Source organism: Pelobates fuscus, chromosome 4 (genome assembly GCF_036172605.1).
Source record: "Pelobates fuscus isolate aPelFus1 chromosome 4, aPelFus1.pri, whole genome shotgun sequence".
NCBI classification, from domain to species: Eukaryota; Metazoa; Chordata; class Amphibia; order Anura; family Pelobatidae; genus Pelobates; species Pelobates fuscus.
Window position 1 is genome coordinate 138,205,925 of NC_086320.1, and position 27,961 is coordinate 138,233,885.

The 27,961-nt window shown below is 40.3% G+C and overlaps 1 protein-coding gene across 1 annotated transcript in view; it reads left to right on the forward strand.

Annotated features, from left to right (window-relative positions):
* The window catches only part of ZNF407 (zinc finger protein 407), a 547,008-nt gene that overhangs the window by 324,531 nt on the left and 194,516 nt on the right, over positions 1-27,961 (forward strand). Inside the window, exon 5 of the mRNA XM_063451620.1 lies at positions 14,599-14,765. Coding sequence (XP_063307690.1) covers positions 14,599-14,765 — 167 coding nt within the window. The remainder of the gene's footprint in view (positions 1-14,598; positions 14,766-27,961) is intronic.

Below are 27,961 nucleotides of genomic sequence, written 5' to 3' on the forward strand. Positions count from 1 at the left end.
TGTATATATATATATAAGTGCTTGTGTGTGTGTTCAATTATATATTTTAATTGGTGTTTTTCTGAGCACTGAAAAATGCCTTTTGGCTGGAAGTAAAATATATTTTTGTAAAATCAGTCATTTAATCAGACCAATTTGTAAGTAGCAGCACATTAGGCCCATCATACAAATTTACACAGGAAGACCTTTTGGTATAAATAACCTTCCTTTATATTTTTCACAAACATCCCTTTAGCCCCACAGGACCAGGTTACAGGCAGAACCCTTGTTATTGTTAAAGTCCTGACATATCATTGGTCTTGATAGGGTTAAGTATTATGCCTTCATTGCAAGCTTTCCTTCAAAAAGCCTGTCACATTTACAACTGTATTACAGAGCTATACTGTCACATAAATAATAGATGCTAAACATTTATAGATGAGCTGAACGCTACTTTTTAAGTGATGATTAGTGACTTCAACATGACACTTGACACACACAAAGCAGTCTTTCCAAAGCTCGTCATGTTGCTCACAATGAAGTGACTTTTTGACACTTTCAGATTGTAGTGTATTTGTTGGCACATGTGAGACCCTTCCTGCCAGCTCTGTGATGAATCACAAAGTTTTCTCACCCACATACACTTTGTTTTAACCTTTTTGAATACCTTCATATTATTGCCATTATGTTACTAATGCTTTTTATAGCTTTTTAGAAAACCTTTGCAAATTAATTTAGGCAGAGCGCTGTCTGATTTTAATTGAAATAAAATGTAAAATTTAAAGCTGGTCTGAAAAAAAAAGAAACAAATACATGAAACATATATATAATAATAAAAATGAGTGAATTGCTCTGATAACATAGAAAACATTTTGTTGTGTTATTGCTGATACTTTAAAGCAGGGCCGGACTGGGAAAAAAATTAGGCCCGGGCATTTTTCAATCAGAGCGGCCCCCTAAGAAGGGGGCGGGGCCAGAGAGGGTGTGTTTTGTCATCACTAATGACAAGCACGCCACCTCTCAAAGTGAGCATGTTAGTTCAATGCGCAGAGCCCCGCTGAAGAGCTCTGGCATTAGAAAAAGGCCCTGAATTTGTTCTGCGCAGCGCAAGCAAATTTAATAACATGCTTGCGCTGTGTTTGCTTTTAAATTGTCTCTGGTTTCTCCACAAGTGGGATACCAGAGGACAAAAGGGCCAGTAAAGTGCATGGTGCCTATGTTTGGAGCCTGCTTGTGGGATTGCGTGTGTGTAGAGTGTGGTGTGGTATTGTGTAAATAGGTCAATTTCATTTGTGCGAGTGTGTGCTTACGGGCTGTAGTGTGTGTGTATAGGTGACGTGTGTGTAGGGGTTGTAGAGAGGGTGTGTTTAGAGAATGTTGTATGTGTTTGCTGACAAGGAATGTAGTGTGTGTATAGGAGATTGTGTGTGTGTGTGTGTGTGTGTGTGTGTAGAGGATTGAGTGCATATAGGGTAAGGGATCTAGCGTTTATCTGGAGCGTAATGTATGTAGTTGTGCAGTGTGAGGGGTGCTGTAGTGTGTGTGTGTATGTATGCAGAGAAACTGCTATGTTTATAAATGGGTTAATCCAGCCTCCAAATCCTCTAGTGGCTGTCTCACTGACAGCCGCTAGAGGCGCTTGCGTGATTCTCACTGTGAAAATCACAGTGAGAGCACGCAAGCGTCCATAGGAAAGCATTGATAATGCTTTCCTATGAGACCGGCTGAATGCGCGCGCAGCTCTTGCCGCGCGTGCGCATTCAGCCGAATGGGAGGAGAGGAGGAGGAGGAGAGCTCCCCGCCCGGCGCTGGAATAAAGGTAAGTTTTAACCCTTTACTCTCCATCCAGCCCGGCAGGAGGGGGTCCCTGAGGGTGGGGGCACCCTCAGGGCACTAGGGTGCCAGGAAAACGAGTATGTTTTCCTGGCACTATAGTGGTCCTTTAATGCGTTTGATATTTATTTACATGCTCCAGTCTTTATAGTTTTTGCATAAAATAAATAAATGTCTATTTGCATGCTCCAATCTTTATAGTTTTTGCATAAAATAAATAAATGTACACAGCTCAGCCACTGACAGCTCTGAATGATATGAACTACAAAGCAACCTTCATTAGAAGGAGAGGGCATGGGGGCATGTCTTTGACTTTGAAGGGAGCAGATGCATGTTGGCTAAGCTCCCACATCCTACACTGCACAAACCATGTCTGGGGCACTTATCTCTTTTACGCTTGAGCACGAGACTGGAGCTTCAGAACCCAATAGAGAAAAAGGCTAAGAAGCTACGAACCCTCACGGGAGAAGGCTCACGCAACATCACCAACCTCTTGCAGCCAAAATGGCGTTGCAGCCGGATCCCCACTATTCCTCCTCAGAGGAAGAACTCCTCGATGTGCCAGATGATATACCTCAGACAGAGGGTCTAATTGCTCCTCAACAGGAGGAAGACCTGACAGCCCCAGCTACTAAGGGTGACTTTGGTGACGGCCAGAGTACAGGCCAATGAGGAGAACAACATCTCCATAGCCCAGAAGCAGACAAGCACCAATGAGCTGATACAAAAACTACAGTCATCTCACAAAGCCATGCAGGGCAGATTAGATCCCCTGGATGATGCACGGAGGCGCAACAACCTCAAATTAGGGGTACTGCCAAATCCATTAACGAACATGAACTGCCTCATTTTCTTAGACGTTTACTTGCTACTCTTTTGCTCCAGCGCTCCACAAAAGGCATTCAAGTTGACGGCTGCTTCAGGCTCGCCAAGTCAAGCAAGGCATGGGGTGATGTCCCCAGGGATGTCCTGGTACGCTTCCCGCTACTTCGGGATAAGCTGGTGCTGCAGGATGCGGTGAAAACCAGAACACCATTTCAATTTGTGGAGATTCAACTCCAAACATCAACTACAAGTGGGGCCCCTCTCAAACCCTGACAGTTTCCAGGGAAAGCCACACTCACCTACTTTCCACTGTGGAGGACTCCACAACCATCCTCAAGGGTCTGGGCCTTACCTCACCTTCTGACAACACTCCACAACCAGGCCACAACTGGGATGTACACGACATCGTCCCTTTTATACCACGTTCCGCTGCCGACACCGTTTAAAGAATGGAAGGAATCCCAGCCGCCCATGCAGTGACGGACTGACCATTCAACCAGTTACATTTGCTATAGTTGCTTCTGTGTTTCAATATTTAATATTTACCCCTCCTGACCAGAGTCCTTACCTTACTATCCCTACGACTCAATCATTCCTACCTAAGACCCATGGAGCTGTGTCCTTCATCTATTTTCATGCACACAGCAGACGCTACTCAGCCTTACTTTAATTTGCCTGAATGTAACACAAGCCCCTAGTCTTCGGAGCTTAGTTTACTCATTGAATCTCCAGGGCACCACTGGCCAAGGCACTTGTTGGAATACTTCTTCACACACCGCATAAAACGGCCTTTCTATTACATGCCCGCCAGGTGCTGGTGTCATGTTCACCCTTTAAATATAAAACCAGGCAAAACCATTTAACACCGATATTTGCTATGTAAACCTATGCGCTGAATGTTTTACTGTAAACTTTATTTCCGCCTGAAGATTCCCAACATGCACAGCCAGATGCCACTGGACCCCAGGGAAAACTCCATCCTGCACCCTGCCTAAAAAAGGTTATGTGATTTTTGTGTGTATGTTATTTGTGTCCTTGTGTTATCTTTGTGTGTGTGTATGTTATCCGTGGTCATGAGATCTAAGGAAAAGTTAAAGCTGTCTGATCAAAAGTTAATTCACCAAATCATTACATTGATCTGGAACTTAGTATTCTTCTGTTGCAGCTGGAATTTAGTAGACTCCCACACTTATTATATAAACTGAAATCGGTGGTTAAACGTCTTTGCTTTCCATTGCATATAGTGTTTCAGAGATGTAACATTTATGGATAGATTCTAAAAAGCAGTAAGCAGGGCCCAGCCTTAAACTTTAGCATGCAGGTGCGTGAGTGACACACAAATCACTGGGAAATAATGCCTTCCGTCATTGTGTAAGATGGTTATTACCAGCATAAGCATTCTTCGAGTGATTTTGAGATGCTAAATCAAACATGTGTGATGTAAAATAGATGTATGAATGCTATTTATATCCAAGTGTTAGGTCTTTCAAATATAAAAATGATTGCAGGTTTGAAAATGAGGGGCATATTTTATCATTTATGATACTGTAAAACCTAGCAGAAACAAATGCACGGAATGCGATAGAATCCCCTTAACCTGATTATTTATTTTACACTGGATTGACTCAAAATAAATACACAGAGAAACAGCAAGATAGCAGGATTTATCTCAGAAATAACATTTGTCACTTATATGAAATTTGAAACGGATGAAAACAATCTAGAGATTTGAATAGATGATATGTATTTTTCACAGTCTTTAGTCTCAATTTGTCATATGTAGGTGGCACTAAGCAGAGTTCTAATATATATATATTTATATATATTCTTTAATCTTAAATATCACATATGTTGTGTTTATGAAATCTAGATGTATGTTGTGCTATTCATCAAGCATTAGTGACTACTTATTTTTCTTAACATTATTTTTTTTTTATTATGGGAAAAAATACTGCTTCACCGATAAGTGCTATTTATTTTTATTTGATCTATATATTATGTGATAATGTTCGTAGGGTCCCACTTGTTTTTGCTTGTATAAGGTCATGTGAAAGGTCAATGTGAGCCACTTATTCATGAGTTACCAGTAGCACATTATCCTAAACTGACAGTATTGGATGTCCTAGAACATGACATTTGACCTTGACTCCTGTAAAATCCATCTATTCCAGATATATGTAAATCATAGAGTGATGCTTCACTTATGTTATTTTAAAGAAACATCTGACTTTCGTAAGCCGATTGCACTTTTCATTTCATGGTTTTATTTATGGTTAGATTCATTGTAATGCCATCGCAAATTCCATGGTTAATTAATTCAGTTTTCTTAGATTCTTGAACACACACTCACTTAATGTATTCTCTGTATCTAGCTACCAAGAGGTCCATTCAGATACTGTATCACCTAGCAGTCCTATGATTTAAGAACCTATTTTATGGCAGCTGAAGAAACAATTCTAGGAATGTAATCCTTACAATAAATGGCACTTGTGAGAAGCCTGGATTTTCAATACAATACAGTAAGGTTAAAGATGGATTCATGCGCCAGAAGTGTGCATAAATTTATTTAGATTAATGTTTTGACCTATTCTTTGGATAAATCCAATTTATCTTTAAAGAAGATATGTTTAATGTATCTGGACTGAAGGTGGATCATACTAAGTCAAAGTTACTTTTGTATTGAGTCTCATATTTAAAATATGCCCACAGTCCATTAAAACAATAAACACAATATTGAAATGCGAACATGTAATAATAATTACAATAAATGAGCATTCATAGTGTTTTCATTGTTGAATAGGATGTGGTCTCTTGTACCTCATGAAGTGATGTTTTATTATTATCTGCACTTTGCGGACAAGATCCTATAATGTTGTCTCGAATGTATCAGTATTTCTTGTTACAGTCTCAAATGAATATCAATATAACCAATCCAGTCAAGACAACTCTGTAACATATGTGTCAGTAGATGTGGTCTGGATATCACGAATGTCTAACAGAAGGAAACAAGATGGAGAACACCTGAAGCTTAGTGCTTCAAGCGATTTATTAGGGAATAAATGTTTCCATTAACTTTTTGGTGTGCATCTAAAAAAAAAAAAAGACCTGGGGCATTATGTAATTTAACAGAATTCAAATACATTGAAGGGAAATAATAAGAGGAAACAAGCCACTATTTGTAACACAAATTTACAGATCATGCATTAAAATAAATAAAGCAAAAAAGTGCAGTAAAAATAAATTACTTCTCTTTTTTTTTTTTATTATTTTCTATTTTATTAATTTTTTTATCACAGATTTACAATCACAGCTTCAGATTTACAAGTATAGAAACGTAGAGAGAAAGTATACAAACAAAAATGCAAGTGTTGTTTATATATAACAACCTTGCTGTCACAAACTAATAGAAACATAAAATACAATAGACTATAGACACAAGATTTTGGTTCAATATATTGAATATTGAGCATGAATATATATATATATATATATATATATATATATATGCATCTGATTTAAAAGTTTTCTTAAGTTAAGGGTCTCCCCGGCAGTCCAGTGTGTGCTCAAAGGAGAAAGAAACAAGAAAACAGCAAAGATCAAACAATGTATTTCATATAGTGGCAACAGAGTCTAAAATCTTAATACACTTATTCCATAGTTTGTGTCTACCAGGGTTGACACAGAAAATGGAAGCAATACATCTTTTCATTTTGCATTGCCACTTAATGGTTTCCAATGTCTGAGGTAGGTATCTATTGTTTTGTTTAGTTTTTTCCAATTTCTAGTGATGGAAAGTTTAAAAGCCATCAGAGCATAGATCAAAATACTTTTTTTTTTTTTCTTTTGGTAGTTGAGGTAGTCTTAAATGTAGCAATGCCATCTCTATATGCCAATATTGTGCCGGTCCTAATAATATCTGTCATGTTGATTCCTAGACGGGTTTAATAATAGGGCAGTGCCACCTTAAGTGCATCTCATCTGCCTGGTCAAAACCACACCTCTAGCATTTTTTGGTAACAGGGGGGAGAATTTTGCCATCTTTGTCTGGGGCAAATGCCATTTGTTCATTAACGTAAAGTATGCTTCCATAACAGTTAAACAGCGAGCCGAAGAATAAACAGACTGTAATGCAGCATTCCATTCTTTCAAATCAATCCGAATGCGCAAGTTCCTTTCCCATTCTGCTTTGGCATTACACATTACTTGGTGTTTAATGGATATAAAAATATTTACACATTTGGGCAAAAATTTGATCTCATTGTCATTTTTAATCATCTTGTTTAACTTATAGACTGCTGTCGTTAAGTTTTAATATATTAAGGTAGTCAAAATGAAGCTTTTTATTCTAATATAAGTGAAATTCTGTTTGTTCAGTAATCCAAAGAAATGTTGAATTTCTTGAAAAGACATCTTTTAGAAGAGTCCTTTAGATGATCATATATTGATCTAATGCCCTGTCTTGACCAAAGTCTTAGACGTAAATTATTGATCGGTTGTTGGTGATCAATAGGTAAGGCAGGTAAGATGTAATTTTTTTTTTAAATTGAATTGTTTTTTAAAGTTACCCCAGACCCAAAACTTAGTAGGAAGTTCAAAATTAGATTGTTATTTTTCCCTGTCTTACACATATATATTTATTTAATTTAGTTTGCCAGAGCAGATTAATACCATTTGATGGTTATTTGATATTGTATAACTCTATCTTGTGCCAAATTACTTACCTTTTAATGTTCCATACATATGCATTGTTAATAGGATGGACTCTAAGTACAAGCAAACACATTCTTCCCAACAAAAGCGAGCAAGGAATTGAGATGAGGAGGGCGTGCTACTGTGGGATTGTTATAAGTGGAGCAGACCGTGTCACTAGCAACACCAGTAATGAGTAGGCCAACCTGGAAACCAGATGGGCCTGACCACTGAAAAGTTGCTTGACTGACTTCCAGCCTTCAGGACCATCAGGGAGTGCTGCTGAAGCAATGACACAGTTCTAGAGCCCATTGCACAGTGCCTGGGACAACTCCATGGGTTCTAGAGCTCATTGCACAATGCCTGGGACAATTCCCTGGGTTCTAGAGCTCATTGCACAGTGCCTGGGACAATTCCCTGGGTTCTAGAGCTCATTGCACAGTGCCTGGGACAATTTCCTGGGTTCTAGAGCTTATTGCACAGTGCCTGGGACAATTCCCTGGGTTCTAGAGCTCATTGCACAGTGCCTGGGACAATTCCCTGGGTTCTAGAGCTCATTACACAGTGCCTGGGACAATTCCCTGGGAAAGGACCCAAGAGTAATTCCACTTATAACTTAGTATGAGTAAAAACTTATGTATTGATAACAGCCACACTGTGAATGATGTTGGTTTGCACATCACCATGTTCATTGTCCAGTGAACTATGTTATTTGCACCAAATGGCAGAGTTGAAGTCCATGCATGAATAGTGTGTAGCTTTGGCTCTCTGTAGGTACGTGAGTAAACCAAGTTTAAGTTGTCTGTGAAGCTCATCCTGATTTAACTATGTGTACCCAAACGTCTTTACCATTTACATCTTACAAGTTGGATTTTGTTACAAAACAAACCAACAAGATCCTAATATTCATAATCAAAGCCTGATAAAACCCAACAGGTAGGTAACCAGAGCATTTACAATTTATATTACTATCCCTTTATTTATATTTTATTTTTTAAAGCACTTGATTGTGGATTGATTTTGTGTCTATTGAAATTAAACTTATGATACTGTCTGTCCCCTGGAATCTACATATGTTTAAAAATGATCACTGCTCTAACACAATTGAAATGTAAGATAACACAAATATGCACAATATTCCATGATACACATTAGGAAACAGAAAATGTTGATATTCAGTTGGCTCTCTAAAGGAATGTAGCAAATAAAGTAGGTATGATGCACCATTAAAAGCTAGAAAATTCACCCTCTGTGTACATTATTGAGATCTATATTAAAAGTGAAAGAAACAGCTTTTATCCCACTTGCTCCAGTGTAGAGAGGTGGTGTTTTTCTGCTCTCCCAGCTGCTCTCTTTATTATATTAGGGGGAAAAATATTGTGAAGCTTCACTACTGTGATGTATGTGTCAATCATTTTTCACTAGAATGACAGCTCTCAGTGGGAGAGTTTAATTTTACCTCGGGAAGACACAGGTAACAGTGTGATATGTCAGTTGCAACATAAATAAAATATAATCTTATGATACATATATTTGGAATACGTTCAGTTTCTTTTCATCTCATTGTTCTTGACCCTTTTAGCTTGAAAGATGTTGGACATATTAATAAAAGCTTTATTATTTCCTTAATGAGCTGAGAGATGTAGCTAGGAGTAAATACATACACATGATAGATAGATTGTTCTCAGTTTGGTGGTTATGCCTAATGCATTTTACTATCCTTGTCTCGAGATCCTTGGTGTGCATTATGCATAAAATCACTCTGTGTATTTGTGTATATTAATTATATATAAAATGTATAAGACAATATTTATTTATTTTTAAAAAGAGAGGGGGACAGGTTTTTTTTATCATCTAATATAAGCTTTACTATGATATTTCTTTTTAAGTTATTGAGGCAGTTCTTGATCAAATATACACCTGGGTCTGGGGTCCAAAGTAAAGCCAAATAAAGCTACCTTTGGACACCCTCAGACTCAACATTTTTTTTTATTTTTTTTTGTACCTCATGGATCGTACTTTGTTTGTGTTTCTTCAGACTCCAATGAGCAAAGCTATAAAACTAGCAGCACAACCTCACACATACAAACACAATTAGTAAATCACTCATATGTTTATTCATATATTCAGGCAGACATGCATACAAACACATCTTTTAGGCTGCTGTAGGCCCAGCGAGATTGATGCACTGCCAAACACAAAATCAGCCCAATAACACACATACATTACTATTATTACCAGCAATTATATAGTGCAAAACAAAAATGACTGTACAATATAGAACTTGTAGTGAAGAAGGCCCTGGTCAAATGTTCTTACAATCTATGAGGATTTGGGGTAGGCAGATCTATATCATTAGGTGTCTTGCCCAAGGGATTAGTGTGTAAGGTGGTCTTACCAGGATTCAAACCTGGGTTTCCCAGTTATAAGATAGTGATGTTAAAGGCAGTGTTAATTGTTTGTGTCTGTGTGTGAGTGTATATATTTATGGTCATATTGTTTGGAAATGCATACTCAAATAGCCAAACACAAAAAACATGTATACATACACAAACAGCCAAACACACGCACACAAACCTACATATATAAAACATCAGTGTAACATTTACTGCCTAGGAAACAAGGGACATTGATCAATGTAACACTGAGAATATCAAACTAGTATTTTTTCACAAGTTATCCTGAGGCTCCAGTCCAGGTCAGCTCCCCAACAATGCGATTGTTTAACTATATTAATATGTTGAAAAAAATCTTTTAAAAAGTTTATCAAAAAATATAAAGACCATAGTAAGCAAGAAACCTAGACTGTTTAGAAACCAGCAAAATGTGTGAAATAAGATGCAAAATCAGTACCATATAATGTAGTTGATAAATAAAAACCTGGAATACTATACCAGTAAAATAGAGAAAACAAGAGACAGAGTACCATAGATTGTGTATATGTAAAAAGATTAATGCTGCTCCAACTGCTTGCTGCAACATACAGAGCAAAGTCCAATTAAGTGGTACCTGGACACACACATTTGTATAACAGAAGACATATAGGGATTATTGAAGATTGAAGTATCTTCTTGAAAATGATGCCGTTACTGCCTGATATCCGTGGTCGGCAGTTGTGGCATTCCCAATTTGTATGCAAATCCATCTGCTAGGTTTCCTGCATAGAGCCCAGGGGGTGTAAATAAATGAGACTTTTAATATGGATCTGTTTGTAAGAAAGACTTGCTTTCATGGACACCAGAGTGATGCACTCTGTCTTTGTACACCTAGGAAGTGATTGCATTTTCACTGCAAACAAACTTCTGCTTATATGTTTTTAATATATACTTTAAAAAATGTGTGCTGTTCTTATAGGTGTGTGTGTATAAATCATAGTCTGTGTTTTTAGACATTTAGCTTTGCTTTAGAACAATATATTTAACAAAATCCATGTATTTGTGTGTGTGTGTGTGTGTGTGTATCTGTAGGTCAAATTTTCAATTCAATTTATTAGCAAAGTATCATCAAGCACACGCTTTACAAACCACTTACCCCTCACAGGGAATTCAATGACACAAGAGTATACTGGCATCTGGCTGTGACCTCATATTCAGAAGTGACTGCTTTGAGACATGAGCTGTGTCTTATTGCGATCAGATTGCCACATTAGAGAAATACAAGACTCCTTACCTTATTCTAAAGTCCTGAATGTTCCAAAAAATTATTTGGGTGAGGGTTAAGTCTATCTGTAGAGCCTGCAAACACTAGCAAATGATTTTGCAGGAATCCAGGAACGATAATAACTTGAAAGAAAAAAAGATAACTAGAGTTTTGATTATCATTCTACATGTAAACAAAAGGTTTTTGTTTTTTTAAATACATTATTTAATTGGTAGGTTACATTTCTAACTACACAACAGTTTTCAGATGTTTCCTAAATGTCAGTAGTAAATACTGGTTATCATATATGCCTAAGAATTTATCATAGAAAAAAGGTCACTTTAGCTAGAGCAGAGGAAAGGATTATGCAGCTTAAGAACAATAAAGATGTGGAATGATCTGCCTAAAGAGTTTGTCTGATCAGATTCTGTAGATGTTTTATTTTAACGGCCTGAATGTCTTTTTGAAAAAACATAACATTCAAGAATATAATTAATATTGATTGTTGATCCAAGGATAAATCTGATTGCCATTATAGAGTCTAGAAGGTTGTATTCCCCTTTTTGTTGCATAATTGGAAATCTCTTCAAATAGGGGACAGGGGCTTCTTTTGGATAAACAGTATTAAAAGATAGAGTTTAAAGGTTGAACTTGATGGACTTGAGTCTCTTTTCAGCCAAGATTACTATGTAACTACGATGAATGGGTTGTTCATATTAAAATACTTTCTCTTACATATATCCATTTTACATGAAGGCACTGACGGTTAAGAGGAGGGGTAGAAATGTTAGCCATATAGAGTTTAACTATTTACTTGAGTAAAAGAACAGGAAAAAAACGAAAACCTGAAAATGATTTCATTATAACAAAATAAAAAACTAGTGGAATCGAATATAACCAAACCTACATATATATATATATATATAAAAAAAAAAAGGTTTCTAGCGCTTACTGTCCAAATGTAAAAGGCAGCTGGAGTAACCGAAGCCAGAGTTTGATAGAGAACATAGAATTAGGAAGCAGCGCCTTGATGAGGTCGTCCGGTTTACGATGATATGCAATGAAAAAAGACGATGAGGAGGGAATATGGTGTCGTAAGTAGATTCTTCCAATATAAAAAAAAAAAAAAGAAATACACTTAGTGTTTGGAGTTGTTTTGAGCTAAAAACTAGGTCTAAATTTAGCGCTTATGTAATACAATCCCTTCCTGTGGATATGGGTCTGAAGTCTTGATCCTATGGAATATAGTTCAGATATGAAAATGCAAACAGGACAGAAAACACCAATATAGTGTAGTATATCAGATACCTATTGAGTAAAATATTTATAAATGCACACTCACATTTAATAGATCTTTCTGATTGCTTATTGCATAAGGCCTGGAGTTGAATGATCCCCTTCTTTTGGATATGCGTGGCTGTGAATTGGTTGAAATTGTACCCAAAGGCATAGGTGGTTAGTTACTCACCAAGGAAAGTGATGTTTCAGCGTCAGTATAACAGAAAGATCCAAAGATGATAAATATAGTTAAACTTTATTTGAAAAATACGAATAAAAACCATAAAATAGCACACAACGTGTTTCACCGAATAATTCTGAATACACTTGAAAAAGCCCCCTGGTATCGATTGATACCAGGGACATTCTAGTGCAAGCATATAAATTTATTCTCCTCATAACAAAACTGCAGGATGTTACATGTGTAATAACAGTGTTAAAGCTGGATCTGTGGTGGACTGCAATGAACGTTCTAATGTAAGGAATTAATATAGTTTTCCCCCTCCCCCCCCCCTAAATAGAGCATCGTAAAAAAAGGTTAACACAAGTTATGTGTGATATTCAGTAGTATAATTTTAAGCTAAGTGATTGTTCCCCCCCCCCCCTTTTTTTTTTTGCTTGTTTAATAGAAACAAAAGTTAAAATACTCCTGCAGCCTGCAAACCATAAGATGAAATGTAGCACTTTACACTCGAGGAAGTGCTCCTAGCATTATTGCAATAGAAATCGACAATGGAAATGCTACATTACAGCAACCACCAAATCTTTATCTCGTTTTATCTTTACTAAATATATGAGAAACAACTAAATTCTACATTTCTACTCAGTATTTTAAAGAGAAATTGTATGAAATATGGTAGCCAGCCTTGTTTGAGCAGGATGTATGTTGTTTGTGCCAGTGGATGTAAAGTTACATGACTACAGATTATATTGGCACTTTATTAATAAATTCACATTGCTAACAATCTGTACTTTTATGCTGCAAGCCTTTTGCTGCTTTCTAGGTGCTGGTTCAGTTCAGTTTTTGAAACTACTTACTTAAATATCATTATTGTATTTATGTGTCAGCTCTAATAAGTCATACAGAGGAATAGTTACTAAGCTGGAAATTGTGGAGAATAAACTTGGGCATTGAAAACTTGCCGAAGCCGAATGAATAGCTGAGTTGCACATTTTTCTAATTTGACTATTGTAGATGAAAATGTGCTAGTGCCTTGTCAATTATTTACAACTGCCACTTTAGTGAAATAATTCTGAAAATGATTACACCTAATTCGCCTAGTGTAAATCATCGGTTTTACACGGTTTCTCATTTATAGGGGAAGACAAAGAGACTTGAATTAACTTTGCTTTCTCCAATTAAATGTTGTTTTGTTTCTTTAATTCCCCTCTATTTCTGACTAAAGTAACCGAACATAAATGATGGAGTCTACGAGCCAGCCTTGTGACATTCATAATTCTGGAGTTACAAGTTGAAATAGAATTTAGTTGCATTAAATATGGTCAAACTTTCAAATTATGTGCAATTTTATGATCAATTCCCTCTATCTTGTGTTGCTACAAGAATATGAATGTATCCTATCCTCTGGACGTGGATTCAAAATTGAGTCCCCATACCATTTTATTGGGTCACTGCCGTCGTAACAGGAACATATTATCTTATTAGAGAAATAAATAATAGAGCACCGAGTTAATATTATAATTGAAGAATCCTTTACCATGAGCCATTTCCACCTTAAATAATAATAAAAATAAAATACTAGCTTGTTTGTGGCTTCACTTCACTTTACTAAATACTTTTTGCAAAATTTTGTAAACCTATATAACATATCTACATCCAATGACAGGACCTGGCTGTTTCCCTTACAGCAAGCACTGGTTAAATGTGAAAGCGTAGCAGAGATGTATGTTATCAGTAGCTGAGCATTTAGCACCACTTGACTGTGTGAGCGCTTCAGAACAGATAGCTTTTCATTTAGCCTTTGCTCTGACAGCACATGCCCTGGATAAGTGGTATGGGTCTGTACAGGTAAAATCTATTCTCACATTTGCCTCAGGGGTGACTGGACTGTAACAGAATTTTTCAAACCCGTTGGGCCCAACCACAAAGCACAGAATAAATGGCTGACGTTCCAGGCCTCGACAGAAAAATCAATGCCTGGTTATACAGACATGACAGACCTAGGCTGCAATTCTCTACAACAAAGGCGCTGCTCTTACAGAGATTCACTTTTTTTTACAAGCCCCATCTATTCTTTCATATAAAAAAATAAATAAAAATCTTACAACTTAGCTATGCATTTGCTGGTATTATTTTGAAATAATTACTCTTATCTTTTACTTTCTCCATTTTAGGAAATTCTCATGCAACCTCTGCGACAGAAGTTTTAGAGAGCGGTGGGCTCTGAACAACCACATGAAACTGCACACGGGGGAAAAACCATTTAAATGTACTTGGCCCACATGCCATTACTCTTTCCTTACAGCATCCGCCATGAAAGATCATTACCGGACTCACACAGGTCTGTTTAGAAATATGTGTTAATTATCTTGTTTGTTTATATAGATGGAAGAAAAAAAAAACATTTATAGTCAACTCATACTTTTTTTTTTTTTAATTAAAACACAGATGTTGTAACAAACACCATTAACATAAACCTTGAGAGAGAGTCTTGTCCACTCTGAAACATCCTTTTAGTTTCTGCAGCTGTAAATGAAAATTGAATCTTTATAGCGTCTTATTTTAGTCTGCAAGATAAATGTCGTCTTCTCTCTCTCTAACTAGCATTCTTTCTGCTCCCTGCAATCTCTCTAACTCTCTATATCGGTTCTTAGGCTGTCTGATTTGCTGTAATGTAAAAAGCTCTCATTTCCCCATTTTGTTAATTTATTTCTAGTAATGCCTAGCCACTGCAATAAATAACTCACCCATGCAGTGCAAAAAAAAAGGGAATGGCTTGCTTTATTTGTGAAGCATAAAAATAATTGTAAAGATAATAAGGAGAATAATTGCCTTGTTTTCCTTGTATCTGTTTTACACCAACATGCATCACTAGATGGTCACAAATATATTTAATGACTTGGTTTTAGATCTCATCAAAGGTTTAGGAAATTGATAGCTTATGTCTGATTTGCAGCTTGAAATAAATAAACTCAGAGTCTAATACAGATTATACGCCATGTACTAATTATGTTAAATGTTGCTCCAGGATTTAAATGCGCCACTCCGCTTTTAAACCGTTTCTAGGTTAAAAAAAGTTCTTTATTGAAAAATATCCAAAGCAGTTTGTGGGAGACCCTGGTCTGCTTAGCTCTTTTGACAAGGGTGTTGACGATTTAAGGTCTCCAGCCTGCCCTGAGAGATCACTTATATCGAACAGCAGATGAAAAGCCAGTGCAGATGTAATTTATCGTCGGTGTTTCCTTCTAAAGAATAATTGTGGAGACTTTGTTAGATCAATAATATAGATTTTTGTTGTTAGGTCTTGTAGTCTGCACCATAATGAGAGAGAGGGGACAGTGGCTGTTTTCTAATAGAAAATAAAGGATTGGTTTCCGTGTCTTTCTATATTTGAATGCAAAATGGCACACTAAAAACTAATTCAAGATGTTAAGAATGAAAAAAAAAAAACATCCTGTCCCTGCTATCATGTAAACATTCAGTGTTGTTACCCAAAGCAATCATTCATTTTGACTGTAAGAAATGTTAAGGTTACAAGTTAGAATGCTGTAATCATATATTCGTTAAAACCACAATACTGACAACTTGAGCATGCTAATAGGAGATCGCTGCTTCAGTAAGGCTCCAGGCTAGTCTTCCAGGTCTGGAATTCGGATGCTCTTGAGAAGTTCAGAGCTCACAGATATGTATTTGTTAAAGAGGATAAGTATACATAATATTAACAATCCTAAGAATTGACATTTCTCATTTCAAGGGAAACTGCCACTTTCCAGTATATTTTATATTATGCTTGCGTTTCCCTCTGTTTAACAAATATGTATTTGTGGATTTGAAAAATAGAATTAAATCTAGAAATTCACACCTGTTTATCTTAAAACTAACTGCTTCCATTTTAGTTCCCTGTCAGTCGTTGTTCTAAGCCCTGAAATATACTGTGAAGAGAATAAATGAAACAATGTTTCTATTTCTTCTCTTCAATAGCAATGTTTGCCCTGATATGGCCACTTTTGAACACTCTAATGTTAGGAATAGAAACATATGGACGTATCTTTTTAGTTGAGTTCCCCTTTAACAAGTGTAAACAAAGATTTAATTACCTTTTGGTTCTACTGCAACTGACGCTCCTCCTCCAGAAGGTCTCAGCCAATCCAAGGTAGGGCTAGCGTGCATGTACAGCAATCAGTGCGCCAATCAGCATTTTCTCTTAGAAATTTGTTGACTCAATGCTTCTCTTTTGAGAGTCTTTGGTGTCTTCTAGTGGCTTTTTAAGTGGCAACCACTAGAGGTAGCCTTAGGGAAAAGACAGTTTACAGTTGGTAGCCTGAAGGCACAAGTTCTAAGCACCAAAACAATTACATTAAAGGACCACAACATTGTTTTCCTGGCACTATAGGGTCTTTAGGTCTCCCCCACCCTCATGGACCTCCTCCCGCTGGGCTGAAGGGGGAGGAAGGGATTAATCAATTACCTTTCTCCAGCGCCGGGCTCCCTCGGCGCTGGGGAAATCTCTTCCCTCTTTAATCATTTCTCAATGCTTTCCTATGGACGGCAGCGTCTTCTCATGACGTGATTGTGAGCTGAAGTGGTCTGGGTGCCTATAGTGGTCCTTTAATCTATAGGGGCCTTGGTGCTTAGAATAGCCCTAAAAGGCCTTAGTTGCTTAATCTCTAATATAACTTTTAAAAAGAAAAGTTATAGGTGATTTTTAATATTTTATTTAATGGCATAAATTCCAAAGAAGTGACTGTTTTAATGAAGCACATATTGTGTTTTAGTACAAAAGGCTCAAATTATTAAAAACTAGCATTAAGCATTTATTTACATAAAAGCTATGTGAAAAAAAGGCATTTAAAAGGGGCCGTATCTAACCAGTTATGCTGGCACAGGGCTCTCATAGGACTGGCAAGTTAGCTTAACCATTAGCATTACAGTTGTTGGACTATGAAGAAAGGGACACTATTTCAATATGTGAACTCATGCAGCATACAAATACTTTAGAAGTGTACCCTAAAACACTAGTGTAAAGAAAGTTCTAACATATGTGGTTTATTTACAGTCATCTCAGAGAGATCTTACTCATTAAGTATACTCATATATACTCATTTAATATACGTGGATAAGCTTTTTAAAAAATTTATATATTTTAGATACATTTTTCAAAAAATGTTTCCAAAATACTAACTTAGCAAAAAAAATTATATATATAAATACGTACATATATATGTATAAATATATACGAATAGGGTTGGAGTGATGGGTCAAGGAGAGAGGGAGGACACAAAGGTTCCACCCTAGATTCTCCCGCGAGGGTTATGCGGCCTTGAACAGCCTGCTTCTCATGGTGTCTCGAAACGGCAGGTGTATGTCTGTGGCTCAGAAGTGGGTCTGGTTAGGGCCTTTCATCTTTAAGTGGCCAGTGCCCCGGCCCTGCCAGGGCGACCCCCCCAAAGCGCCAAGACTCCTTTATGGGCCTAAATGCCATGGCCCCAGAATTATTCCCATTCTTGACTAAATTAGAAGGCCAACAATTATGGCTGCAAGTTTAGGAATGTTTCAAATCTGCTAAAATGGAACACAGAAAGAAGAGAAATGAAAGGGACAGTCCAGACACAAGCACAACTTTTTAAGCATTTTGTAGCTTTTAGCTTCAATAATTAGCTGTTTTTTTCATGTTCAGATTTGTAGAGTTTTTGCTAAAATAAAATAAAAATTAAATTTAAAATTGAAAAAAGGTTACTTCAAACACCGTGACCACTTCTGATTTTAGAAGTGGTCATTGTGTTTGTAGTCTGTATGTGCAGCTTTTCTACTTCAAACTCTGCACATACAGAATAATCAGCGCTTTTGTCCTAGGGCAGGGGTAGGCAACCTTTTAGCAGCACTGTGCCAAAATAAGATTGTGATGTCCCGTAGTGTACCGATCCTATTCTATTAAATTGAGATGTGTTTGTTGCTGTATTCTGTTATTGATATTGCAGTTGCTTTGTATCATTGTATTTGTGCGTAAATGAGCTATTATATTGTATATGTTCATTAGTAGTTTGTGGTAACGTGTATTATACCTATGAATGAGGGATGTGTATGGGGCTGCTTGTGGAATTGTGTGTGGATGGATATGTCACATTGTGCGTTTGGGAGTTTATGTATGTGTGGGGCTGCTTGGGGTATTGCATGTGAGATACTGCTTGTGGGGTCGTGTGTGTATGTGGATTGTTAGTGGTATTGTGTTTGTGCGGATTGTGTGTATGTTTTTGTGTGAGCTGTTTGTATTATTTGTATGAGGGGAGGGTTATTCTGCAGCTCTGTATATATCTATCAGTGTGGGTGACTTCCCTGGGGTTCAGTGAGGACCGGGCTGGCCAGGTACAGGTCAATGGCAGGAGCTGCAACAGCTGCTATGGGTTGTTCTACTCCTGTGCAGATTCCTGTTCACAAGTGCTGGGAGGTTATCTGCGATCACTTCCTGTACGGGCTGCAATGCATAAATTTAGGATTGTCCCTCACCACCTGCAATCACTGCTCAGGTTGCACTAGCAGATATCTGAAGTTCCACTGGGAACTTAGGCCAGAGTCTGTTTGGCTCTAACAGTCCTGAGTGCCGTGCAAAGGCACCATGTGCCATAGGTTGCCTACCACTGTTGCACACACACACACACACACACACACACAGTAATTTATACACCCACTCAATGGTCCACACACAGTGAACTCTTTGAAGATGGCCCAATAAGGCTGCCTGAGATGGAGTTTTACATCCAACAGAAAAGGGCTAAAAATCTGTATGTGCAGCTTTTTATAGAGAAACACTGCACATATAGACTGCAGGCATAATGACACTTGAACAGTAATGAATCTCTGAGAAATTCTTTAAAGCAGTACTGTCACCATGTGAGGACTTTACATAATTTGCAAATACCCCCAACAGTTACATCACTGCCTGGGGTCTCGTGCAGTGCTGAATTTGCTGCAAGGCAAACAAGGCATTTGCCTTGGACGGCACTTTCCAGGGGACGTCAAAAACCGCCACCCCCAAATGCCCAGGCAAATACCTTGTTTGCCTCGGGGCAGGAGGCTAGCTGAGCTCCAGGTGGGCGGCGAGAGAGTGCTGATTTGCTCAGCTCCCTCGCGCGCTGTAGAGTGATGCCGGGAGCCGGAATATGAAATCACATTCCCTCGCCTCCCGCCTGGACCTCAACTGGCTGCACGCCTGCCCAAAAGCACCCCAGGTAAAAAATCCACACTGTCACGATACTGGGGAACCCAACACGCTAACACACACACAGACACACAAACAGAAAGTGTGCAGTACCGGTCCTTAGAGTGGCTGGGCTAAGCACACACAGAATAGTCAGGAGACAAGCCGAGTAAGGGGAACCAGAAAACAGAATAACGAGAAACAAGCCGAGGTCAAAGGGTAGGAGAAAGTCACAAAGTCAGTATAACAAGCCAGAGAGTACGTAACCAGAAAGCACACGTTCAGAATCAATACTATAAAGCAAAGACCACAACAGGGCACAGATAGACAGGAAAGGTAAGTATTTAAATCCTAGCCTGAATCCTGATTGGCTAACCACCAATCAGTATTAACAAACACACGTGGGGGATATCTATACCCCCCACTGTGTTTGTTGCACTGTAGCTTTAACGCCGGGTCACGTGAGTGACCCCGGCGCTTAGATAATAGTGCCGGCTCCCAGCGTGCAGCGTTAGACATGCTGCCGCTGGGAGGAGGAGAGGAGGACGCGAGCGGCGTGTCAGGAGGAGAGGACGCCGTTCGCTTATCGGTAAGGGGAGAGGGGACCGCGAGTGGCGACGGACCGAGGGTGAGTGCTGCGAGAGGATTGCAGCCTCCCCTCACCGCTGCCCGTGGAGCCCTGACACACACAGCTCTCCCAAATGTAGGGAGACTGGGTGGATTTGAATGAAAATAAAAAAAAAATGTGTGTGTATCTGTGAGCAGTGGTGTAAAACTGATCCATGGGGACTCCCTTTCACTTCCCCCCTCTCTCCATCTCTCCCCCCCGACACACACACACACACACACATTCATACAGAGACACAGACACAGTCAGACAGATACATACAGACACATACAGGGCCGGACTGGGAACTAAAATCAGCCCTGGAAAAAAATTCTATACCAGCCCAATAATGCGTTGCGCCAGCATAGTGTGCTGATATAGAGGGTGAAAAAATAACTTGAAATTGAAAACTCTTACTCCAACGAAGGAACGCATATAGGGCTTCAAAATAAACAAAAGAGCGCCTTTATTTTAAGTAGACGTACATTTGCATGTAATCAATGTTTCAGTACAACTACTTTGGCCTATTAAGGACATTTTAGTAATGATACTGAAATGCTGAATGTCTGCAGTTGCACAACTAAAAAAAATGAAGTGATCTGGTTAATTTTGAAGTTCTATGGGTGCGCTCTTCACTTTGAATATGTTATTGTGCATGAGTATGCATCTAGCAACAAGACAGGGCCAATACGTGCTCATTACACACATACACACATACACACATACATACATACATATATGACATTTATGTGTGTATTATGCATATATAAATGTATATTACTATATGTGTAAATATTATAGGCTTAATTATATGTTACTAATACACACATCAATATACATGCATATATGTGTGTGTGTGTGTGTATTACTGTCAGGATCACATCAATTTACGTCTATTACCTTTACCTTGTTTAGTGTATCTTGTCTCCAATTGTCTCCTTTTTTTTCCTCTTACAGCAACCCTTGTGCATCTTTTACTTCATCCCAGTCCCTGTTTGTTTCTTTTTACCCTTCTCCAGCCTCTGTATTTCTCTTTCCCCCAGCCCCTTTTGTGTTGTTCTTAGCCCCAGCCACTTTGTCTCTTTCTCCCCTTCCAAATCTCATCTGTGTGTCTCTTTCTAACTCCAGACTCTTTTTCCCCAGCCCAGCGTTGCCTCCCACAAATCTTGTGTCACTTTGTTCCCCTTCCCTACTGTATGTCTCTTTGTCCCCCCAACAAACCTTCAGTGTGTCTCTCTTCCCCATCTCCTCCCTGTGTCTCTCTTCCCCATCTCCTCCCTGTGTCTCTCTTCCCCATCTCCTCCCTGTGTCTCTCTATTACCCCATATGTCTCTGTGTCCCCCCTTCTCCTGTGTCTCTCTAATACCCCTCTGTCTCTATTACCCCTCTTTATCCCCCCATCCCCTGTCTCTCTATTACCCCTCAGTCTCTGTGTCCCCCCTCTCCCTGTGTTTCTATTACCCCTCTATTTGTCTCTCCCCTTCCCCGCTATTTGTCTCCCGCCCTTCCCCTCTATTTGCCCCCCCTTCCCCTCTATTTCTCTCCCCCTTCCCCTCTATTTCTCTCCCCCTCCCCCTCTATTTGTCCCCCTCCTTCCCCTCTATTTGCCCCCCCACCCCTCTATTTGCCTCCCCCATCCCCTCTATTTGTCTCCCCCATCCCCTCTATTTGCCTCCCCCTTCCCCTCTATTTGCCTCCCCCTTCCCCTCTATTTGTCCCCCCTTCCCCTCTATTTGTCCCCCCTTCCCCTCTATTTTTCTCCCTCCTTCCCCTCTATTTGCCCCCCCTTCCCCTCTATTTCTCTCCCCCCTTCCCCTCTATTTCTCACCCCCCTTCCCCTCTATTTCTCTCCCCCCTTCCCCTCTATTTGTCCCCCTCCTTCCCCTCTATTTGCCCCCCCTTCCCCTCTATTTGTCTCCCCCATCCCCTCTATTTGTCTCCCCCATCCCCTCTATTTGCCTCTCCCCATCCCCTCTATTTGCCTCCCCCTTCCCCTCGATTTGCCTCCCCCTTTCCCCTCTTTGTCCCCCCATTCCCCTCTATTTGCCCCCCCTCCTCTCTATTTGTCCCCCCTCTCTATTTGTCCCCCCTCCTCTCTATTTGCCCCCCTTCCCCTCTATTTGCCCCCCTTCCCCTATATTTGTCTCTCCCCCTTCCCCTCTATTTGTCTTCCCCCCTCCCCCCTATTTGCCCCCCTTCCCCTCTATTTGCCCCCCTTCCCCTATATTTGTCTCTCCCCCTTCCCCTCTATTTGTCTTCCCCCCTCCCCTCTATTTGCCCCCCCCTTCCCCTCTATTTGCCTCCCCCTTTCCCCTCTTTGTCCCCCCCATTCCCCTCTATTTGTCCCCCCTCCTCTCTATTTGTCTTCCCCCCTCCCCCCTATTTGCCCCCCTCCCCTCTGTTTGCCCCCCCTTCCCCTCTATTTGCCTCCCCCTTTCCCCTCTTTGTCCCCCCATTCCCCTCTATTTGCCCCCCCTCCTCTCTATTTGTCCCCCCCCTCCTCTCTATTTGTCCCCCCCTCCGCTCTATTTGTCCCCCCCCCTCCCCTTCTGACCTTTTTACAGGAGGACTGAGGGAGGGGGCGGAGCTAACTACCAAGCTCCCTCGCGGTTCCCATAATTCCCAGCATCTACACATCATAGAGTAATCCTTACTCTATGATGTGTAGATGCTAGGAATCATGGGAACCGCGAGGGAGCATGGTAGTTAGCTCCGCCCCCTCCCTCAGTCCTCCTGTGCTGACAGCTATGCTGCTGTCAGTATCAGTGAGTGTGCTGCTGGATCGCTTAGGCGGCCGCCCGGCATACTCACTGATACTGACAGCAGCATAGCTGTCAGCACAGGAGATGGGGCCGCCGGCCGCAAGTAATCACCTCATAGTGTGCCGCCGGACCGGCCACCCGGCGGCACCGACATGCGGCCGGCGGCCGCGATATTCTTGTGCAGCAGGGCTCCATCTCTCCCTCCAGCCCCCAGGTGCTGCGGCCCACCGGGAAATTTCCCGGTATCCTGGTGGGCCAGTCCGGCCCTGGACACATACAAACAAAGACACATACAAACAGACAGTCACACATACATACAGAATAGACAAACATACATACAAACAAATAGGCAGACAGACACATACACACACACATAAATACAAAGATACATACATACATACATACATAAAAACATACAGACAGGCAAACATACATACACATACACACCGACACACATACAGACAGGCACAAATACACACAGACATACACACATACATACATAAAAATAGACAGGCACACATACATACATACAGACACACACAGACACACACATACAGACACACACACGACACACATACATACAAAGACACATACATACAAAGACACATACAAACAAACAGACAGGCCCACATACATACATACATACAGACAGATAGACACATACACACATACAGACAGATAGACACATACATACAAACTTTCTTTGGGGTCCAGTTGTGGCTCAGGTTGATGGGAGTCAGAGTTCCCACTCTGACTCCCTGTTCTTCCTCCCACGCGAGCTCTGTGTGTTAGCTGGGAGGAGTGATGTGCAGTCACTTCCTCCCAGCAGTGATGATCTCATCACAGGGGGCCCGGTCGTGCTGTTAAAGCGTCCAGCAATGACCGGGCCCCCTGACAATCCATCTCCATCAGGTGGCCCTGACAGCATGGGCCACATGATGGGCAACTTATCATGCGGCCCCGGCGGTTTGCCATGCAGGCCGGGGCCGCAAATGATGACAGCGGGCACCCGGTTGCACGGGTCTGCATTGCGACCGGGCCCCCTGAAGTAACGGGCCTGGTCGCAGCTGTGACCTCTGCGACCGCGGTATGTACGCCAGTAATTGTGAGTGTGTGTGTGTCAGTGAATCTGTGAGTGAATGAGTGTGTGTTTCAGTGAATGTGTGTGTATATCTGTCAGTGTATGTCTGAGTGATTGTGTGTGCCTATCAGTGTGTATCTTTGAGTGACTGTGTTTGTCTGTCAGTGTGTGTCTGTGAGGAAGCCTGTGTGTCTGTGAGTGAGTGTGTGTCTGTCTGTCAGTGAATGTGTGTGTGTGTGTCTGAGTGATTGTGTATGCCTCTGCGTGTGTGTGTCTGTCAGTGGGTGGATGTGTGTCTGCATGATTGTGTGTGTATGTCAGTGAGTGTGTGCATGTCTGTCAGTGATTGTGTGTCAGTGTTTGTATGTGTCTGTCCGATTGTGTCAAATCTGTGACACTGTGTGTGTATGTCAGTGTATCAGAGAGAGTGTGTGTCTGTCGGTCAAAGTGTGTGTTAGTCTTTAACAGGAAGAGGTGTGGCCTTGGCAAGAAGGGGTGGGGCAAATTTAAATTAGGGGTGCCCGAGTTCCGTCATGCCTAGGGCATCACAGATCCAAAATACACCACTGGTCCCGTGACGAGGGGCATGCACAGGTGAGTTAACTTACCTAAACCAGTTTAAGCTCCAGGAGTGGATGTCACTGTTGTACTCTCACACATGTTCGAGAGTACAACATTGATGTTTATGGGGGATCCCACAAGACAGCTGGATCCTCCGTAAGTAGGGACAATTTTCTGCAGCTGTCACTGGTGACGACTGGTGGATTCACACTTCTAGACTGCAGTAGCTACGCCAAGTGTCTACAATTTTCAGGTGTAGCAAAACTACTGAGACAAAGTAGTTACTAAAATATGCTGGTCATCTTCTTTCCTACACTGATCCTCCCACTGACACACACACACACATATTCACATACAGGCACACATACTCACTGACAGACACACACACTCACAGACAAACGCATACTCACTGACAGACAGGCACACACATACAGACACACTGACACACACACACACACACACACATACTCGCAGACACATACAGACACACTGACAGACACACACACAGTGACAGACACTCGCAGACACACTGACAGACACACACACAGATTTGCTGACACACACACAGACACACATACTCACTGATAGACATACTCACTGACAGACACGCACACACATACTCACTGACAGACATACACACACACAGACTCACTGACAGACACACACATACTTGCTGACAGACACACACACACACACACACATACAGACACACTGACACACACATACACACCTACTTTATGACAAACAGACACAGACACACTGACAGACAGACATACTCACTAACAGACAGACACACACATACAGACACACACATACTTGCTGACAGACACGCGCACACACACAGACACACATACTCACTGACAGATACACACATACATACAGACACACTGACAGACACATAGACACACACACAGACAGGCACACATACTTACTGACAGACACACACAGACAGGCACACACACATACTCACTGACACACACACACACACATACTCACTGACAGACAGACACACACAGACACACACACACTGACAGACACACATACTTGCTGACAGACACACACACTTACTCACTGACAGACAGACACACACACTCACTGACAGACACACACTGACAGACACTCACACATATTTTTTTTTTATTGCTCCTTACCTTATGGAGCCGATGTGGGGCATCTGTAGATTTCCTTCCTGCTCCACACGGCTCCCTTGCGCGGTTTAGTGATGCCGGGTGCCGGAATATGAATATTCAGAGCTTGTAGATTACTGGTATAGTTCAAAAGGAAGCTTAATCACCGGGTCTGGGGCCTCTCTTGTCCAGCAGAGAAAAAGGAGAAACAGAAGAGTTGTGTAGCGCCTAATATGTTCTTGAAGATACCTGAAATGATAAAAAGAATAACTGATAGTGTAGTATGCGAAATACAATTTTAAAAGAATGATAAATGATAAAGATAATAAACACTTTTTGTGGAGCTTAGGTGTAGCTCCAACCTTTGCACTTGGGCGGAATAATCCAATATATTCAAGGATATATTAGGTGCTACACCACTCTTCTTTTTATGAATTGATTCAAGGCATTTTTGAAAAGGTGCTGATTGGCCAAGCCGGCATCTGGCCCTGTCCCGCCTCCTTGCCGATTTCAGCCAATCCAATGATTTCCATATGGGGAAGCATTGGATTGCCTGAAATCATAAATTCTTAGGATGTCAGAAAGGAGGCGGGTCAGAGAACGGGCCAGCGCCAGTGGATCTATGCAGTGTGTGAAATTAGGTAAGTATTATCTTTTAAGGAGGCTTATAGGGGGCAAGCCACTTAAATTGTGGTTTTAACACTACAGGGTCAGGAATACCTTTGTTTTCCTGACCCTATAGTGTTTCTTTAAAAAGTCTTTTTTTTTTTATATATCTCTTTTTTAACAAGATATTATAGTTAGATATAAAACATCATGCTCACTTTATTCAAGTGGCTTTGTGCAAAATTTTAAAACAAGAATCTCTTTCACTGCGTTTAGTGTCTCTGAATGATAACTGAGAAGAAGGGATCATTGTTGAACCTAACAGTATAGTGAAATGAATTCCTTATTTGAAGATCTGCTTCCACATTTCTGTTCCAGTAGATCTTATTCATATTTGACACACAGTTATTAAATGATGTCTATGTTTCTCTTACAATCTTAAACGTCTAACCAATTTTTAAAGTGGTAGTTCATGTACTGAGTGGCATGGAATGCCATTTTGTGACAAATTACTTATTATAGTTCCTTGAAGGCAATGAGCCTAGTCCAATTTGTTGCCTGAGGAGAAAACAATGGATCACAGGCTATTGTAGCAGTGATGATCTTCATCACCACTTATTAACCATAGCCTCTAGGGTCAGTTTAATGAGGAAAACAGCACAATTTCAAGTTTGCTTTGATCTGGCTAAGTATTTTTTTCTGTGTTATTGATGCTCTGTACAGTACATTAATTTTATAATGTTACTCTATAACAGACAAAATTGTGGGCTTTTAGTAAACTGTATTACGCAAAGGTACTTAATATTTTATATGTAGATTGGCTAGCCGATGTGTATGTAAACTTCAAGAACAGAAAACTTTCAAAAATAGTGTAATAATAACGTATTAAAGCTGAACTTAAGAAAAACATTTACTTTGAGTAAGCTTTAACAGGCCTTATTTCAAGGATGTACAATTTCACTAGTGGTGCTATAAAAAATGGGTAGGCAACCTTCGACACTCCAGATGTTGTGGACCACATCTCCCATAATGCTCTTAAAGGACCACTATAGGCACCCAGACCACTTCAGCTCAATGAAGTGGTCTGGGTGCCAGGTCCCTCTAGGGTTAACCCTGCCTGCTGTAAACATAGCAGTTTCATAGAAACTGCTATGTTTACATATGGATTAATCCAGCCTCTAGTGGCAGTCTCATTGACCGCCGCTAGAGGCGCTTCCGCGCTTCTCACTGTTATTTTCACAGTGAGAAGACACCAGCGTCCATAAGAAAAAAATTGAGAATGCTTTCCTATGGACCGACTGAATGTTTAAACCCTTCCTCCAACTTCAGCCCGGCGTGAGGGGGGCCATGAGGGTGGTGGCACTCTCAGGGCACTATAGTGCCAGGAAAACGAGTTTGTTTTCCTGGCACTATAGTGGTCCTTTAAACCCATAATTGTGGCAAAACATCCAGGGTGATTTAGTATACATCAAATGGATTGCAGAAGGCAATCAGCATCTCCTCATAGAAATGCATAATGGCAATCAACATCTCTTCAAGGAGATGCATTATTATTAAGAGAGAGTTTAGTGTCTATCCTGCAAAGATTGTAGGTAATA